Source organism: Centropristis striata, chromosome 17 (genome assembly GCF_030273125.1).
Source record: "Centropristis striata isolate RG_2023a ecotype Rhode Island chromosome 17, C.striata_1.0, whole genome shotgun sequence".
Lineage (NCBI taxonomy): Eukaryota > Metazoa > Chordata > Actinopteri > Perciformes > Serranidae > Centropristis > Centropristis striata.
Genome location: NC_081533.1, coordinates 20,915,620 through 20,934,681, shown reverse-complemented (window position 1 = coordinate 20,934,681; position 19,062 = coordinate 20,915,620). Strand labels below are relative to the sequence as shown.

General features: G+C 39.5%; 1 protein-coding gene across 5 annotated transcripts in view; it reads left to right on the top strand.

Annotated features, from left to right (window-relative positions):
* The window catches only part of kcnip4a (potassium voltage-gated channel interacting protein 4a), a 151,414-nt gene that overhangs the window by 73,591 nt on the left and 58,761 nt on the right, over positions 1-19,062 (top strand). The window contains exon 1 of one of the 5 annotated variants that reach the window (XM_059354796.1): positions 14,584-14,873. The exons of the other annotated variants lie outside the window; for them this stretch is intronic. Within the exon in view, the coding sequence (XP_059210779.1) occupies positions 14,816-14,873 (58 nt within the window). The 5' untranslated portion in view covers positions 14,584-14,815. Of the gene's footprint in view, positions 1-14,583; positions 14,874-19,062 lie in introns of those variants that run through there. 5 annotated transcript variants of the gene reach the window in all.

The window sequence follows — 19,062 nt, the reverse complement described above, 5'->3', positions numbered from 1 at the left end:
GTCAGAGCTCGATATTTGCAATGCATCACTCAGAGGCATTTCTGCATGTCAGGTTAACTCCATGTAATTTTTATGAGCGGGAACTCAACCTTGTCCTGTTAGGTAAACCAAAGATGAGCTGGTTCTAGAAATAGCTTGGATAGGGTGAAAGGTCGGACATGACAGTATCATGTGGAGGTGCATGTAAAGGTTATAGGGATATATTGACTTCCTATAGCAGATGAGAGAAACTGTGTGTACAGTAGCAGATACACAGCCGAGGATCCCTGTGTGATTAATTCATAGATTTGTGCACTCAGTTATGCATGGCTTACATTGTATGGCATGCTCACATAGGTAGTTTATCTACTGTATCATCTTACACACCATAGTGATGTCCGTGGTGTTGTAACTAAATCAAGCATAATAAAAAGTAATTTGATTTTCATCCTTTTGTAGTTACCTAATTGCCTAAAATGTGTACACAGAATTGTTAAATTTTCTCTCCCAGTACATCTGTCCCCTTTCAGTTTCCCTTAAGTAGCTTTAACAACACAAATCATCTTATGCTTGTGCCAACTCTTGATTGAAGCTGTAGCAAATGTTGTTGATGCTAAGTAAAGTATTCAACACTCTAGATGTATTTTCTTTGGCTGCACCATTCCATCAAATGAAAATATTCAACTCTTGTGCATCATTATATGCACATTTCTCTAAAGTTCAACCCATTCTGTATCCTTGGGATATCCACTAGAATTTAAAATATGTTCTGAGGGTTCCAACAGTTGTTCTCTACACAGCTTGAGTTTGTATAACCTTGTTTCTTAACCCCGGGGTTGTGACGCTTAAGGGGTGGCAAGATTTAAAGTTTTAGGTTGATACATGATGCAGGGTGAAAGCAAACTGGTATGTTTCTTTTGCACCAATTTATGCTTATTTTTCTGACTTTTTGTCTTGCTTGGCTTTATTCTGTGAAATACTGGATAAGTTTGCCTCTTATGGAGTCTAAAAATACTTTTAATTAAGGGAGCATCACTATAGCTGGTTATTGAATCTTAGTACCTTTTTTATTGGCTAAAATGTTTGGGTAATTATATACAGACAACATTTGACAAAAAAAAGGTTGCGGTCTTTCTTATTAATGTGGAGAGAAAAAGTTTTTCTCAAAGTAGAATATTGGGAAAAAAATGTTTTAGTTTTAGTATAAAAACTCAGGTAGTAAGACACTGGTATTAAATAACTTTCAACACATAAACTGTGACAAGGGAACGTTATTAGACATTGTCTTACTTTGAAGGGTCACAAGCCAAAAGAATCGGGAAACAGACAACCTATCTAAGGCACAGAGTAACCTGCCATTTTTCTTTTTATTACCCTCTTCACATCCATATCCACCTCCACCAGTGATGAGACAATGTGCTCTACAATGTTAAGGTAGCAAAGCAATTGTCTCTCCTTTGTCGCAGCATGTGAAGAGACACCAACAGCATTAATCACAGCGTTTGTTCCCCGCCATCAGTGTGAAGTGTGTGCAACTGAATTAACCTGACAGGATATGTACTGTAGCGATCACTCGGAAGACAATCTTTGTCCCGCAGTGTTCAGTCTTTGGTTCTGTCATTGGAGAATAGGCATGTTGGTGTGTGACAATGGAACATAAAGGCATTAGAAACAAGAGAGCATTTAAGTGGTGCAGTCTCCCAGCATGCCTAACACTGAAGTGTTAGACTTTTGAAAGTGAATGCATGAGTCGAACACTTTGCTTGAGGTTGGTTGATACTGGATAGTTTGTAGGCTGTACATATTGATCGGCTTCTAGTTTGAGATCAAAGATGCAGCAGCGGACAATCCAGAAGCAGGAGCGAGCAAAGAAAGCAGACTTTAGTGATTTGTAGAAGCATAAAACAAAGACACAATCTTGTATCCCCTCTCAATCTACAAGGATTAATGACCAAAAGCTGTTGGCTGGAGTTCAGCTTTTAAATTAGATGGTAAACACATAAATTCTACGATTGCTTCTCTAATCTAATTTTCCACTACTGCTATTCACTTTTTAATCATTTGCTTCCCTTCCTACAGTATATCAGATAAGACCGATAATAAAGTAAATTGACTGTTTCCATCAGGCATCATCATCAGTGTTACTCAGCCCCTAAAAGTGAACTGAATGCTGCCATAAAGCTACGAAATGCATGCTGCAGCTTTCCAGCGCTGACACGTAATCTGGCCTTGATATGGGAAACATAAGAGATGAGGTGATACTTCAGTGTTACCCTAGCCGCTGGCATAGATAGCATTTGGTTTCAGGCTGCAATTTTGTGTGAGAAGATGGCTTGCAACATGTCTTGCCATTTACCCGGGGTGGAGGATTCCCCCTCCACTCACTGGTTTATTAATAGAGAGCTGATGCATTTCGGGTAGGGCTTGAGTGACGCCGCAGTGTTAGCATCAGCGACACGGTTAGTTTTTCACTTGTCACTGTTGGTGATGAGCTGTCATCAGAGCCAGCCTAATAGATTTTAGATGAGATCGTTGCCTGAGGCTGTTGATGAATGTGTCATTCATGGTGCTGTTTGTGACTCCGGCACAGCCAAGGGCCACTCACGGTTTGTCCATCCAAGGATACACAATTACATTTCTCAGCTGGTATTTGAACTTGTCTTCAGATGGTACAGTAATAACACACAAGAACATTCACTCACACAGGGACGGCTCATAAAGCATATTCTGCTGCACATCAAAAGCATCACCTATCGCTTCACTCACTTACAAATTGCCAGATTCTTATCGTCACATAAAACTCAGTTGGCCATGACTGACTGTAAATCACTTTAAATTTGAAGACATGATGTACACAGATATAGTTGCATGGTGTTTAGCACACTGTTTGTGATAGTGCTGTAGCTTTACCCACTAACATTGCTGCAAGTACTCAAAGCTTTTACTTAAGTCAAAGTAGTAACACCAGTGTGGAAATACTATAATTAAAAGCCCTGCATCCAAAATATTGCTGAAGTAAAAATATTTTAAAAAGCATTAGCATAAAATTATATTTGACATACAACAATTAAAAATACTCTTTATGATTTTTTCAGAATTGTATGTTTTATTAAGGTGGTGTTTACATTCCGTGGTTGGACGTTTTGTCTGGAAATAGTTAAGAAAAAGTTGAAATGTTGAGAATAATGTCAACTTTTTGTGTTCGGACTTGGAAAGATATTCACAGATTTGTTGTTCCATAGTCAATAATTCATCACAGGAACATTGTTTCACAGAAATGGCACGCCTATCTGAACAGTTTGGTAGACGGCAAGCTACAACCTGATTTCCATTAATGTCATAAAATGAGCAATAACCACAATATTTAAGGGTGTAGTACTAAATCCCCCTACTCATGAATGTGCTATTCTTGGTAGTAGGTTACTCCAAATATTGTTTTGGGAAGGTTGTAGCTTGTTTTTGTAGCTTGCAGTCTACCAAACTCAAAAAGTTGACTTTATTCTCGTCATTTCACCTTTTTCTCGAACTGCATAATTAATTTTTGTTCCCCATTCTTTTTTTCTCCTACTTGGCCCTAATCCTCTTCCGTATTACCTTAACCAAGTGGTGAGGTGATTAAACATTTTTTTTAAAATGCTAAAAACATCAAATGTTGCGTGTTAACAATGTGTTATGGCTATCAGGTGTTTGCAACATGTTCAAAGCAACGGGTTGCAGCTGTTTATAAACTTTCACGTTCAAATGCCAAACTTTTAATACTGTTATTAAGCATATGTATTGGAGTAAAAAGTCACATGTAGTGCAGTAGACGTAAGTAACATTAAATGTTAACACTCAAGTTAGTTCCAACCTCCAAAAACACCAGATCATACATACATCATTCATTTATACATAAATTCAAATAATGCACCCAAGAAGTTACCTTGATGATGTCATCAGGGTTACTTATGGTGAGCTCTTACAGAGTCACAGACAGTATAGTCCAACTGCTTTTACAGGCTGAAGAGTTCTAGTCCAACCTGCATATTTGCATTAAGCCAAGACACCAGGCACTTTATATCATCATCAGACCAATCTTATCTGTCTTTTTTTTTTTTTTCGCTTGCTTGCTTGCTTTTTGTTTTCCAGTGAAGCATAAGAACCATAAAAGCCTCATTACATATTCTTTATGTGCAGGAACCACTGCGGTGACCTTACTCTTAGGATAAATCCCCACCCTCTCAGCTGAACAAGATATGTGACTGAAACAAAGTAAGCTGATGAAACTGTGTGTTTAATAATACGTTTTAGAGCTGAGTAGAATTTCTGATTCAGGACTTAAACTGCTCTGGTGCCTTCCCAAGCGCACCACAATATACTGTGTATAGAAAGTGTGTTTAATGATAACATATAGTACACAATGTTACTAAAATTAAGTGGAATGAGGAGTAATGTTTATTGCTGTTGGGCTTTAGGAGCGCTCACATCCAAAGGAGCATTAAATTATGTTTTCATCTAGCATCTGGATTGCTTATTTAGCAATATTTGTGCCCCCCAAATGACTGCGGCATGTGCTGCACCACGGAAGGTTTTATTGGGTTCATCCTCACACCTTAGGATTAGTTTCAGAGCTATTTTATTTGGAGATGAACCGGGTGTGAGGAGTGATGATTCAGTGAGACACTGCTCATTATCCTGCTGTAATGCAATATCCACTGTGTGAAGAAGCGATGAAAGGGTTTGGTTTTGGAAAACAAAGCCGGAATTTTGATGTCCTTGCGACCATCTGTGCAGATTTGTCATTTTGATTGTGATATGTTTTTGCTTGACCTGATACTTTTCACACCCGATTGGATAGAAAAGCACCAGTCTTGCAGTCCTATTGTATTTTTTGGACACTTCTCGATGTCCTGCACGGCTCGGTGAACACTGATCTGTAACAGTGGGCTCAGTGTCACACAGGCAGCAGCTACGTGTCAGGGTGTAATAAAAGAATACAACACAGGCCGAGCCTACAGGGTCCACAATGGCAGCAGGTGGGGCTGTGCTAATGACAGATCGACTGCAGCAGGTGCTATTGAGACAGACCCGTGCCCAACTGTAACTGCTTGGCACGGTGGATACCACTGGTGCAGGATGTGAGATAGTTAAAAATCGGTGTGATGTATCTTACATACAGTCAGACTGCAGTACAGAAAGTTATTTGTTTCTAACTATTTTTCTCTGCAATACTGAACATTCTGGATGTGCTTCATGGTGCGTCAGAACAACGTGATTTAGATTATGACTATTGCCAGCTCCTCAGGTTTTATTATGGCTTGAGGAAAGTTCTGTCCTTGGATGCGTCACTAAACGTAGTGCTGCTGAGTCATACACCTCCTTCTGTTTACAGACAGCAGCGGTTCAAAGAAAAGGGGGAGAAAAAAGGAAGAAAAACGAATATCCGGGTCAGCACACGTACATTTGTACAGAAAAGCTAAAAAATCATTCCATTCCATCTCCAGTATGTATTCTTCATGTCCTCAAACAACTGTTCTGCCTTGTTGGACATTGTGGGCAGAATAATTTTATTAGCCAAGATATAGTGCCAAACAAATAGTGAATTCACTGGGGTTCAATAAACATAAAAGTGGCTGAGCTTCCCTGCTTGGCCCGCTTGCGGAAATTAGGCTTTTGTTTTTGTGCCACCATTTGAAGGGAAATAACCTTTTTCACTGGACCATATTTGTGTGTGATTGATGGCCGTTGGATTCGGTGCACGCCATGAGGGCCGGTGCCCACTGATTCAGACCATCTGGGCAGGTAGAGGAGCCCGTTGTGTCAGTGCAGCAGCATATTATGGTTTAACCAGTCTCAGGATGATAGTTGAGCTGCTTTGCGGATAGAGGTAGGGTAGATATATGTGACAGCAAACCTTTTTAGGTGACTGAGTGTGAAAATAGTGACAGACATTTTTATTGCTGCATCATTATCACTGCGATTGTTGTCGGTTTGCAGCCCAGCCATCCTCTTATATATGACTTTTCTGCACGGAGGAGCTTGCATTTGCAAACTCTCACTCATCATCTCCTACTGCTGCAGTGGGGCTCTGAAAATATGCTTCATGACAACCTCTGAGCCCACTGTGTGTCTTATGTCCTCCAAAGACCATTCTTAATTGATCCCTAATTAGGAACAGCAGGTTGAAGATTCTTTTTCCAAAATGAGCATCTGGATGTTGAGTCCTCCCTTTCCAACTGCTGCTTAAGTACCCTTGTTTTGGACAGTCATATTGCTTTTATGCTCGTCTTTTTGAGGTTAGACTATGATCAGAAACTGCTTTTCTGTACATTCATTATTAGCATTGGAAAGAAGTGCTTATGGCATAATGGAGGGTTACCGCAAAGCCATTTTTCAGTTTTTCCAATATGCTGTAAGACAATACCATTTCCTGTAATGCTGCTTTCAGTATCTTTCTCCTGACTGTATGTAGGGAAATAGCACTATTCATTAACAATTTTCACATTTTCTCTTATGTTGATGACTTGCCACTGAAGAGGCTTAATGTGAACCAATCTTTCCATTCCAGTTCCTCTTTAACCAGTGCTGCTGTGCTTGCAATTCTTAGAGATACTCGAGAAAATGTTGCAGTGAAGCAGTGAGTGTAACCCAGAGTTTCCCTCAGCAGCCGTCAAACAGACTGGACCATCACTTCCTTGTGTGAGCTTTTACATTTGGATTCCAACACAGAGCTGACAGGAAAACTCTAATGTACATTGGGAAATGAAAGATTTATAGTTTGTTTTAGAAAGAGTTCTGACACCTTGCAGTGTGCTCTGGCAGGCCGTGTATAACGTCATGGAAAAAGAAAAAAAGCATGCCTGCTCTCCGTTATTTACATTGTTCTTTTTCTCAAGGGCCCCTAATCTTTGTTATAAAATCTGTCTCTTGTAATGTCCAGTTGTTCAAAGGCAGAGTGGTTTTGATCTAAATACTGTTTAAATTGCGAAAAATGGGATGATAGCATGCACACATTTAGCAAGATAACATGAGATTGAACAACCAAAATTTGAAGCTGTTAGGTCTCTCAGATATGTATTTAGAGATGTAGAAGGCTGTTGTATTGCTTTTTTTTGCTTTTCAAGGTAAGTCAATAACGCCCTCTACTGTCCAAAACAAAACAATGCACTTTTTCATTTATTTCTCTCTCAGTGCTGTAAAAACCAATGCAATGCAAAAACACCTCATATTGAGAACATTTTGCCTTTTTTTCAGACAAGAATGAAGGCATGCAGTAATTAAATGAAAGGATTTTACAAACTAAATATAGAAAATGCAGAGGCTTTATATTTGTTGCATTTGGTCATAGACTGTATCCAAGTTCACTATTATATGTTATTTTACACAGATATCATATGTATCCCATTGTGAGGATTGTACTGAAAAGGTTAAAAAAGAAAGTTTAAATGAGTGCAATCGACTCTATTGAGTTAAAGAAGCAGACTGTTTTTAAGATTTAAGGTGCTTTCATTATAACTACATCTTATCCTGTTGTATGTGTTTGTTGTTGATTATTTAACTATTAAAACATCAACCTTATTTTGTTGTGCAACATAAAGCTGTAGCCTTAAAGCACACTTGTACCACAATGTCACTATTGCAGATAATCATATAGACCACAGCTGTACAGTAGTGGAGCGTTGACTTGTGCAGAGACAGGCATGTTCATTTGTTTTTGGAAATGTCAAGAGTTGCTTGTAGGCAGTGTAAACTGGCCATCACTTACTGCTTGCTGCAGAAGGGGTAATGTGATACAAATTATTCAAACCCTCTATGTCAATTCCTGGCACTTAATTTATCAATTGAGAGGAGCTCCCCTGTCTTCAAAGAACATGCTCCTACAGTAGTTTATTGATCAGATGTCGGCTCCCTTGCTTGTACCTGTCACTCTAAAGACACAGTACTGTGCACAGTTATTTGTCAGAGCACAGGAAAGTAAACTTGAAGCTCCCATGCTTGAAGCACCAATTTAGTATTTTTTGTTTTTATTTATAAGGTTAAATTTACGTTAATTGCACATTGAGTATATAAAGCGGAAGCTGCAACATATTACATGTTTGTTTATCTGATAAAATGCTTATGCTGTCTGTCAACTCTGCATTGGAGTCAGCAGTGCATGGAGAAACATGATCATGTTGAGATTATGCTAAAACACAGCTGACATAGATATAGGCTACAGTAAATTTTACATTGTTTTGCTGCCACTTAGTGGTCAACATAGATACTGTTCCTCTAGAGATAAAACTAATCATCCCTGTGGATGAACTGGGTCACTGCAGAAGCAAATACATATTCATTGTTTATATTTACATCCACAGCCAGCCAATAAATAATATATAGAGTGTATATAGTGTACCACTTGAATGAATCATTCACATATTGAAGAGAAGCTTCTAACAACTAGCTGCAGGCGTTATTAATATGAAGTGAGGAAAACAAGAACATGAGCTTATAAATCTCATCAGATGTTTTAAAAGTGATAATAATAATATGCTCATTGTTTTTAGCTTTTGCCAGATATAACAGAGCTATATGTAAGGCACATGTGTGCCATGTGTATCCTCATTTCAACTAACTGAATTATTACTTGCTTAATATGGAACATGGTAGGAGCATCATGAATAAAGTTTTTTGTCAGATGCAGATAATATACATTGTAACTGTAGTTTAGAGCAAAATACAAAAAGCAATTCAGTTTAAGTCTAAAATAAATTCTTATTTTCCCTTATTTAATTAAAAAACATAGCTTCGCATTGCTTGTTTTATCCAAAACCTAAATATATTAAAATTACTCTAACATAAGAGTAAAAAAATCTGCAGATATACGGATTTGCAAATCTAGATGCAATGATTATCATCATGATGGCAATGCGTTTTCATTAAGAAAGGTATACACAGAAAGCAATAAAAATATGATACTTTGCCACTTTGAATTGAAGTTGAATCTTTCTGCTTTGCTCTTCATTTACTTGTTTTTTTGTTTAATCACATTTGTGATTATGATTATTTACTTTGTATTAGATTTAAATATATTTAAATTAGGCAGTCCTCACATGACACCACTTGTTCACATGAGGGGTGGGCGATATGGCCCTAAAAGATTATCACGAGTATTTTTGCGATAACGATATTCTTGACGATATTAAAAAATACTGAAAAGTTTTATTTAATGCATCTTATTTTGACAGTCTTCTTGTCATTTCTGTGGTGGATTCTGTGCTCTTGTTTTGAAAGCTGCATTTGTTTAGCGACAGGAAGTAATTGTAGCTTTTTGTGATTAAAACAACTTTTATTGTTAGCTAATGTTAGCTCACGGCTAATGAACGGCATAATGCAGTAGTGTGTTTGGACTGTTTGGACCTCTGACAGGACATGTTGATAGTATTTAGCTCGGCTCGCGCGCACGCAGACGCACACAGACGCACACAGAGAGAGCATGGGGACGGGACTGATACATTACAGACAGGTAGGTGCTTGTTTTGAAGCGCAGTGGGAGGGCAGCTCGGTATATTCAGTGCGTGTGTGTGAATGCGCGCGCATCTCTCGGAGGAGGACAGAGAGGTAGTCGGGGTTTTGACTGACTGATGTTTGACACACTGCTGAGCAGAGACACAACGCAAAATAACTGTATATAATGAATAGTGTAGATATACTTTCAGTAGCTTGAAATGTGACGTTAGCGCAGCACATGAGACTATGGTGGGCCGCCACAGTCTAGGTAATTAATAGCTAATCTTAGGCCACTACGTCAAGAAGTAGGGAATGTTGCCAATATCATGACATGCATTTTTTTTTAATCCATAAAAAACGATACGATTTGTCACACTCCTAGTTCACATTACAATAACCGATAACTCTGGCAAGTGATTTGCAATGGTTTTTATTTAAATAGTGGATTTGGTGCTTCTTAGAACAATAATGGCGGACTACATCATCTCAAATGTTGCTCCTGGCTTTCTGAGCCTACATTGGCATCCAAACAACACATTTATGCTGCTCATCTTGATCGATATGGACGGCAATTATGTTGTTATTAACACCGAACTGAAGAAGTTAATGTTAGCCTAAGATTATGCTAGCCCCCTAATGCTAACCTGTATTGATCACATTTAAGTTAAACAAATAAAATGATACATGATACATGTTTTCGTTGGTCTTGCTGATCAAGGTAACCCCGCCCCTAGCTCCTAAAGTAAACAGTTCGTGGTTCAAGACCAGCAAAGAGTTGGTGCAGCTCTGGAACCAGTTTTTCTGGCTGAGGGCCGGTTCTTTGGCTGTCGAAACGCCAAGAACTGGTTCGAGATAAGGCACTGGCCCTTGAACTGCCTTGGTGGAAAAGGGGTAATAGAGAAGGGGTAGTAAAAGTCAGTACTGTGGATGCAATATAATGCTGTCATAAGTTGTATTTTGTACGGAGAAAAAAATATCAGGTTCTGAAAATGTCTTTGGTTTCCTGCACTTTGTGATCTTTTCCATGTGTTACATATGCTTGTAAGGAAGTGATACTTTTGAAACAAAACTTTCATAAAGACTTGGTCCAGAGTGTGTGTCACACAGACCACTTGTTTTGCTCACCAACTAGAGCCACCTCTGCGCAGCTTGACTGAGTCATCGCTGTCCGCATGCATCAGCTGTCGTTCACAAACTTCCTGTGGCAATGACTCGACAGCATTTGCATTCACCTTTGAACACTGTTAGTTCAAAAGACAGTTGGGGCAACTACCCACCGATGGCTCGCCAGTCAGTGTCTGACTCACAAACACCTACAGACTAACAGGGTTTCTTTAATGAGGTGCTGTATATTGCAACACATTGATTATCAGCAAAAAAGAGGAGGAAGTAAGGTTATGTGGGGTGGAAGAAGAAAAAACTTTTTGAACATCACTTGGAATAATGGACAGACATCTCTGGTATGTAGGTGATCTGTGGGGCAGCAGAGCACCTATATACTACATTTATCTTTTCAAGCAGATGCTTACATGATGTGTTGAACATTGGTCCTTGAAATGCTTCAGCCAAATTGTTATTGAAGATGTAATTGGTACATGATATCGGTGTTCTCTGTGCACTTAAATTCAACTTCATTTTAATTATAAAACACTTGTGCTGCCATTTCAATTTCTTTCTCAGATCCCATATAGTTAGTCAGATTGTTTTCCCGAAGTGGTGTGGAGTATGTGCTGAGATGATTTACCCCAGAGATGTTTTATTATTCCACTCTATTCTCTGGAGTGCTTAATTTAATGAAAAGTCATTACTGCTCCAACATAATTAAGCTACCCTTTGAAAAGCCATGCTCAGCTGATTTGGACCCATCATCAAACTGGGGCTAGAGCTTAAGAGTTCATGCTAAGAGGCTGTGCTTCTGTTACCTTCTCACATTGCCACTTTTGTAAGGGTGCAACTTTATTTAACTTGGATCAAACAGGGAGTCACTTTCATGCACTTGAACATGACTGGATGGCAGGATCTGTATCTACAGCCAGAACTAAATTGATACCATTAGTTGTCATGTTCCATCAACAAATTTCTATGTGCATTTGGAAGATTTGTATGAGAAAAGCTTGATGGAAAATAAACTTTAATAAAAAAAAGTTTTTATGCTCGTGAGGTCATTGGGGTATTTGTTTTCTTTAAAAAAAAAACAGTTAATGCTCTAAACAGGAGATGGAAACGCTTTTTCCGAATAATTGTGATGTAGCGAACTCAACTCGTCAACTCACAGCTGTTTCTTCAGGTCAAGACGAGCTGACATAAAAGAACAATTATAAGTTGCTTAATTGAATCAAAGTCCGAAAGACTTTTCTTTGATCAGTAACCTGTTTTTTTTTGGTTGTTGTTTGTTCTGTCTTGCGCAATCTCTACTTCTTCTACTGTTTACTGACGTATTTGCCTACAACAATACATTACACTGCCAACTTCTGACAAAAGTAAGTTTATGCAGCTGCGTTTATTCATTCCAAAACGTTTGATGGAAATGTCTCTAATTTGCATTTTCTTTAATGCTACATTTTAAAATTTTGCTTCAAAATTTGCTTAGGCTTTAATAGAAACAGTGTCACAGTTCCATCTTCCCTTTTGAGAATGATCAATAGACTCACGGTTGCATGTAAATATAACGTATACAAAAATGACCATTGCAAATATCTTAGTTGGTAAATGGACAGCAGTAGGCCGCAGGTTTGAATCCGGTTTGCAGCTCTTCTGTGTGGAGTTTGCATGTGTTCTCACATGTCAGTGTGGGATTTTTCCTGTTTCCTGGTACTGCAGCTTAGGTTTAATTGCTGACTCTAAATTGACAGCATGATTGTCTGTCTCCGTGTGTCTGTCTTGTGATAGTCTAGCGACCTCTAGTGTCCAAGGTGTGCCCTGTCTTTCGCCCAGTGTCAGCTGGTATTGACTCCAGCCCCTGCAACCCAAGTTTGGATAAGCGGTTAGGGATAATGAATGTTTATTTTTGTAGTAAGTCTACCTGAGGTTCTTTAGTGTACTTGTAGTTGTAATTTATTTGATTCGATACAGATTTTTTCCCACATTTTTTCTTATTCATGTTCCACCAAAAAAAATGTATGAACAGAATTGTGGCTCATATATCAAGGTAACATCTGAACTGTGTGTTTGGACAACCGTTAAAACTGTAGTATTTATGTTAATTCACTCTTACATAGCTGGCATTGTAATATTCCCAACTGTCCCCTAATGGTGACAAGCTGCCGACAGAGCAAAATGGAAAGCAGTGTCAATGAGAATACTAAGTACTGATATCAGTAACAATAGTGAGTAAAAGTCCTAGCGATACCCATTTCTATGACAGACATTTATATTATCGGTTGAGCTGCTAGTCCTTTACATATTCAAAACCTGCTATACATCAGAATGTTAGCATTGTCATCATGATGAAGTTAGTATGAGTCACCAAAATCAGAGCTCTTAAGAATTGAAGAGAAGAAGAGAACAGCCACCCTATTTTCCAGTATTCCAGCAAAGACACATGACCATCCAATAGGTTGTGTGTTTATCTGGTCCCAGGTGTAGGAAAGGTTAATGCTTGTGAACTTGGGTGAAGGTGATAATAATCAGTGTTTGTGTTTACAGTTTTTACAGGCTGTAAAATTAAATTTGTCTTTTGTAAATCCCTGTTGGGCTTTGAATCAAATCCCATGTCATAATGGATAGAACGTGGTGATGTGCAGGCAAAGAAAGGGCTTTTTTTTCAAGGTGGCTTTTAGTATTGAATACCAGCATCCTGCTGAAATAATACACCTGTTGCTGGTCAGACTCCTTTGAAAAATCCAATTACAGGAAGAAATAGAGTGAGCATTGGCGATTCAAAGATCCTTGACCTTCAGAATGACCACGCTCACTCTAATGTGTGAGTATGTATGTGTACAATTTACAGAGCCTGTCTTCGAGTATGTACCTTGCCTTGCCTGTTTCCAACATGTGTAGGAGGCCTCAGTGCAAAGAGGCAGACAGGAAGCAGGTGAATTGGACTGTTGTCACGCACTTCATGAAATGAATTGTGTGTGGGCAGCACAGTTAGCGGAAGCATTTTTCAGTATTTTCCTTTTGATGTGTGCACAAAAGCATCTTGGTGGTATTTTTACCCACTCTTAGCAAAGGAAGGAAATTGAAAAGATGTGGTCCTTACGGAGATTCTGACCTCCAGACCTTCACCATAATCCTGAGGATCTTCCCCAAAGTCACTCTGAGTCTGCCACATAAGCCGTGCCAGGATCAACTCCCAAGAGGCAATCTTTTTTTTTTATAGGTTGTATGATGGGATGAGAAATAACTTTCACACTGAAGCCGGAGATTGTCTGCACAGTTCTGAAGACTGAATCAGTATTGCAAGTACTTGCACTTTCTTCCTTAAAATACAACGCTGATGGATTTTTCCAGAGATTATTGGGGTCAAGCTGTCATTCCTCTTTCTAGTTATTGTTCATTTTCTCTTGGCTACAATTATTAAACTAAAATGTCTTTTGGGACTTGAGCCTGTTGTGAAATGATGCTGATGATTTAATTTCAGCTATCGTGGTGAGTTGAAGACATGTTTCAATTACAGTGGATGGATCAAATAATGTTTATTAGCATAGGAACATCCCTCTTTCATTAATGTGTTTTATAAAGTGGCTCATCAGCATTAGTAGGTAGAAGAGCTGCTTACCCATGATTGCTTGTACATAATTTAAATACACGATAAGCAGCCACCAGCACGCTGAGCTCTTAGCTCTTTCTCTGTGTCATGGACACAGCTTGGTTTTCTCCTCCCATCCACAGCAGGAGATGTAGTTAAAAGGCAGTTCGAAAGGAGTAATGGTTATCTACAGCATGAGCTCTCTCGCCTTCTTCCAATCTCTCCCTCCCCGTGCGAGGAGAGATCCGCTGAAAAGGGCGGCAGAAGCACTCTCCCCAGCATGTTACTGGCTCCCTTTCCGAGAGCTCAATTAATCTAGGTGCTCAACTGGTACAAAGTAGCTTTTGCAGAGCAGAGATCAGCCAGCAAGCTCTCACTTCAGAGCGGGAAAACAGGGGAGGGGAGGGGGCTGCGGGGCATGCGCGTCAAAATTCAAAACTCAACAGAGGCACGCATGTTTTACTCCCACTCCCTCTTTGTGCTGCCCACCTAGCCGGGGCTGAATATAAAGGGAAGTTTGGACTGGAGACTTCATTTTTCATGTAAGGCTTCTCACCATCCCGGCTTTTTTTCTCCCCCCCACCGTTTTCACTCTAAAGCCATCCTAGTGTGGGAGTCAAAGTGTGTGAGATCTAGCAGGACTTCCAGATCACTAAGCGAGAAAGTCTGGAGGGCATCATGGGGGCTTTAATGGTCATCTTCTCTCTTCAGCCAAAACAAAGACGCAAGACTACAGGTAGGCTTGATGGGAAGAGGAGAAGACTGGTTCATTTGATATATTTCTTATGAGTTATCAGCTTAATTGCCTAGAAAGAAAAGTAATTGCCTATGTGAAAGGTTTTTCTTATGCCGTGCTTCAGCCATTGCAATTATTGTTCAGTTATTGTGCCTATAAATTGTTCTTTCTGTGTTTGAAATTGTTCTGCATCATTGTCTGTGTGTTTTGGACTTATGCGTCCAGAAAGTTCCCAATAAATCTGCCGTTTTCTCTTTAATCCCATCTGAATTCATGTTGCCACACCAGTAGTCCATGAAATTGACTTGAAAATCGGCCACCTTTTGGTAAACAATTCAGTCTTAACTCTTGCCTGACTTTTCCCATTTCCTTCTCCCAATATTGATTTTACAGTGGCAGCACACACGCACAGCATGCAACATCTCTGCCAACGCAGTCGCACAAGCTTATGTTACGTCTCTGTCTCCCTGCAATAATGTGTTGATCAGCATCACCGTCACAGCTTGTCACTGTAACAAAAGACGAGGAAGTCCGGTCTTTATTAAAGAACAATTAAATATTTAGTGGGTGGCCAGCAGAGACAACTAGAGGATATATTTAGTGGTGTAGTGGGAGACAGACACAATGGATGACACTTAAAGTACCAGAAGTCATATTTCACTGGGGTATTGTGAGAGAGCTTGAAAGCAAAATGAATGAGGGTCTTTGTAACTCTCTCTAGCAATAGATCACAGAGCGGGCAGTTTCGTGCACTGTAAGCACATTTCACAGAGACCTAGAAAAGGGAACATGGGATCCAGATACACACACTGTTGTGCAGCAGATAAAACACATGTACTGTACCATATGGTAATATGTTTTCAGCTAATATCAATTGGATAGAGTGGAATTGTAAAACAGTTGGTTGATGATTCCCCAGGAATAGTAACCTGACGCACCAGATGGTTCGGTCCACGGAATCATCTGATAAGCCCTCATCGGAAGCTGTTTAGAAAATGGCAGGCACTTTCAAAAAATTCTCAGCAGATGATTGCAAGAAGCATCTATCTATCACCATCTATCAGTAGCTATCTTCAACCGATCAGATCGAAGAGCGAAAACAGGTTTTCCCTCAAGAAAAGCCTTCGGTGCCATTCTTTACCCTCTTCGGTTCTGATCTAATTGATGATATTACAGCATCTACACAAACCTCTTTAGTCACCATTGTTGTTTTGATTGGTGGTTCGGACACAAACAAATTACTTAAAGCCTGACAACAGTGATTGCGTAATTTTGTGAACGAAATTCTCACCTGATCTCGTCATATCGTGAGAATCCAGCTACTGTGAAAGGTGACAAGAATCGTGGTTATTTCTCACAAAAGTACCGAAGCTATTCCTGTCAAGCTTTACATTTTCACACAGTGCAGTTTACAGTGAAGAGTGACTGTTTTGCAGGGAACTTTCATTGCATCCTAAGTTTAGCACCAACCAAGACTATTGTGATTGGCTTAAACAAATATAAAAAAGCTAACTTATCTTGGAATGATTTGGGTACAGCCAGACCATTTACATGCATGATAGCATTTGTTAATTGGCAGATATATACACTTTTTAAACCATATATTTCACTTTTGCTCTTGTGTTTTAATACTTCGGAAGAGGCTGTCCCATGAACTCTGCTTTAACACGTTAAGAAACTTGCCCTAGTTACAGCTGTGATTGTATACAATCGTGTTTGGGGGAGGGGCTTAGTGCACTCAATTAGCTAATAAATTGATTATTTTATAGATTAGTGGATTACTCAACCAAAAAGTCAATAATCAAAAAATATATCCAAACGTCTGCTGGTCTTAGTTTTGTACAAATTATTATCATTTATATCACTTTGGGCTTCTGGATATTATGATATAATATAATGGCATTTCTCACATTTTATTTAAAAAATCAGTAAATTGAATGTATTAATATTAATACATTGCCATGGTTCCTAGAGCTCTATTAGTTGTTGCATTTCAAATACTAGCACTTTCGTTAATGTGACAAAGGTCACATTAAATGAGTTGGTTTTTTTTTGTGGAAATTAAGCTCACGACAGTTTTTTTTTACTAATTTTCTACCAAATATTTGTCAAATCATGTAACATTCTGATTCACACTAGTGCTCTTTAGATGAGGGCAACATAATAAAACACGCACCTGTCTGAGAGACCTTAGTGCCACTCTACTACCCACGCTAATGCCTTCCATTAATTCTCATGGCTGCACTCATCTACATGACAAGAGATGATGGTCCAATAAGCAACCGTTGGAAACTTTGCCCTCCAACTCCGTTTTAAAGCTGCCAGCCTCGGCTCTGAGTGTGCCCACGGAATTGCAAATGTCCCAAGGATAAGAGATGTGCCAGTGTCATCATGGTGGTACTCGTTGATGTGTTTGGCCTTGCCGCGCTTTCTGTCAATATTTTTTTAAATGTCTTGCCTGTTTGTGTTGTAGGGAGCTGTTATGAGTAGAGTTTGTGTAGGAGTGAAATAGGTACACTCGGAACTAAAGCTGTTCAAATGGAAACAGCAAAACATTAACTATGACTCAGGCTTCCAACTGGTGAATTCATACTGATGCTGGATTTTTGTGCCTTTCAGTCAATAAAAAGGGTATAACAGAGTCTGAACTAGCTGCCTGGGTCCCAGAATAAAAGCACATTTTTTCACTAATCTGAACTACAAACTTAGTTGAGATTTGCTGTTGTTATCTAGACGTCGTGACATCGACACATGGGGTGATGGAGATCTCCAGTGTGGTTCTTGTTGCTGGCCCCGCTTCCTTCCAGGCCTTCTGGTGTTTACAGAACCAGAGTGAAGACTAAGGCCGACCACAGGGAGAGCAGCTGTCATTTTTAGGGGTAGCCGTGCCACCGATCACCATGCTCCCTCATAGCCAGATCTGATCACATGAAAAACACATTTGCTGACATCCACATTCTTTAAATAAGTATTCTCTGAGCTGAAGCTGCACTAGATGAGTATAATGGAAGGAAAGCCATGTATTTAACTCACTCTGTAGGCTCCAGCAGCATTTTGTAAACAGATTTAATTGACAGCATCTTTCCAGCAAATCTTTGACAAATGCTGCTTTATTGTCAGAATAGTTTTTCCTGTCTGAACTGTATCCATAGACTTACTCAAAGGCATGTAATTACTGTAAAATGGAACAGTATGCCCAAACCACTTCAAATTGATCCCATTAAAATTTCCCAACCCATCTGTCACATGCAGCATTATTCACAGAACGACTCGTTTTGTAGTGGGTGAAAGTCACATTGTGACAGAGACTTGAGAGAACAGTTGGTATGCACATGGTTCTTTAGCACTCTCATCTCACCTCAGGTGCAAGTCTATTGATCCATGTCACACTATGATTTACACACCATTGAGAAGTCCTAAGGATTCTGGTTAATGCCCAGTGGTCATTAAGATATGGCACACGATGTCCAGAACCTAATTGTCCTTTCTGAATTACTCTGAGCTGCTATACAGTGCAGAGGAGCACTTTTTTAAAGACAGGTCCTCCACTTTACATCATGTTTCTGATATAAGGCTTACCTTGCATATGGGTGAATCTATATGTTCCACTGGAACATTTTCATGAAAGGTCGTTAACTTTAATCAGCCATGTGGCATGTAAAAGAGTGCTCATATCCATATATTCTATGCAAATGTACAAATCCGTAACATGAGAAATCTATACAGCTCCCACTTCCCCCTGGGTTTCTTTTCCTCTCCGTTATCAGCAACATGTAATCTCAGCCAGTTCCAAAGTCACTGAGTCATAATACTGTACTGGCTTTTCACTTCTGTAAATTAGCATTTAAATTGAAAAGAGAAGCGGCATTAGTTGGCTTTTGGGCTGCAAGCTTGTTTTGGGTTTCCTATCATGGCAGGGCACTCAGTGCAGCAGTTTTGTTCTGTGAAATTAATCACTCCACTCCCACAGGGCACGCTGACCAGTATTAAGAGGGCTCACTTAGAACTGGATTAATGACCAGCATCCCTCTCACAGAAGCTCCGCAGGTGCAGGAAAAGTGGGCTTAGCCGTGTTCAGGCAGGGATGTGGCTCACAGTGGGTCATGGCAGAGCAAACTGACATCTGCAGAGCAGAACAGTTACTTAGTGCCACCCCAGGGTGCTGTCCTGGGTCGATATAACACCTTCT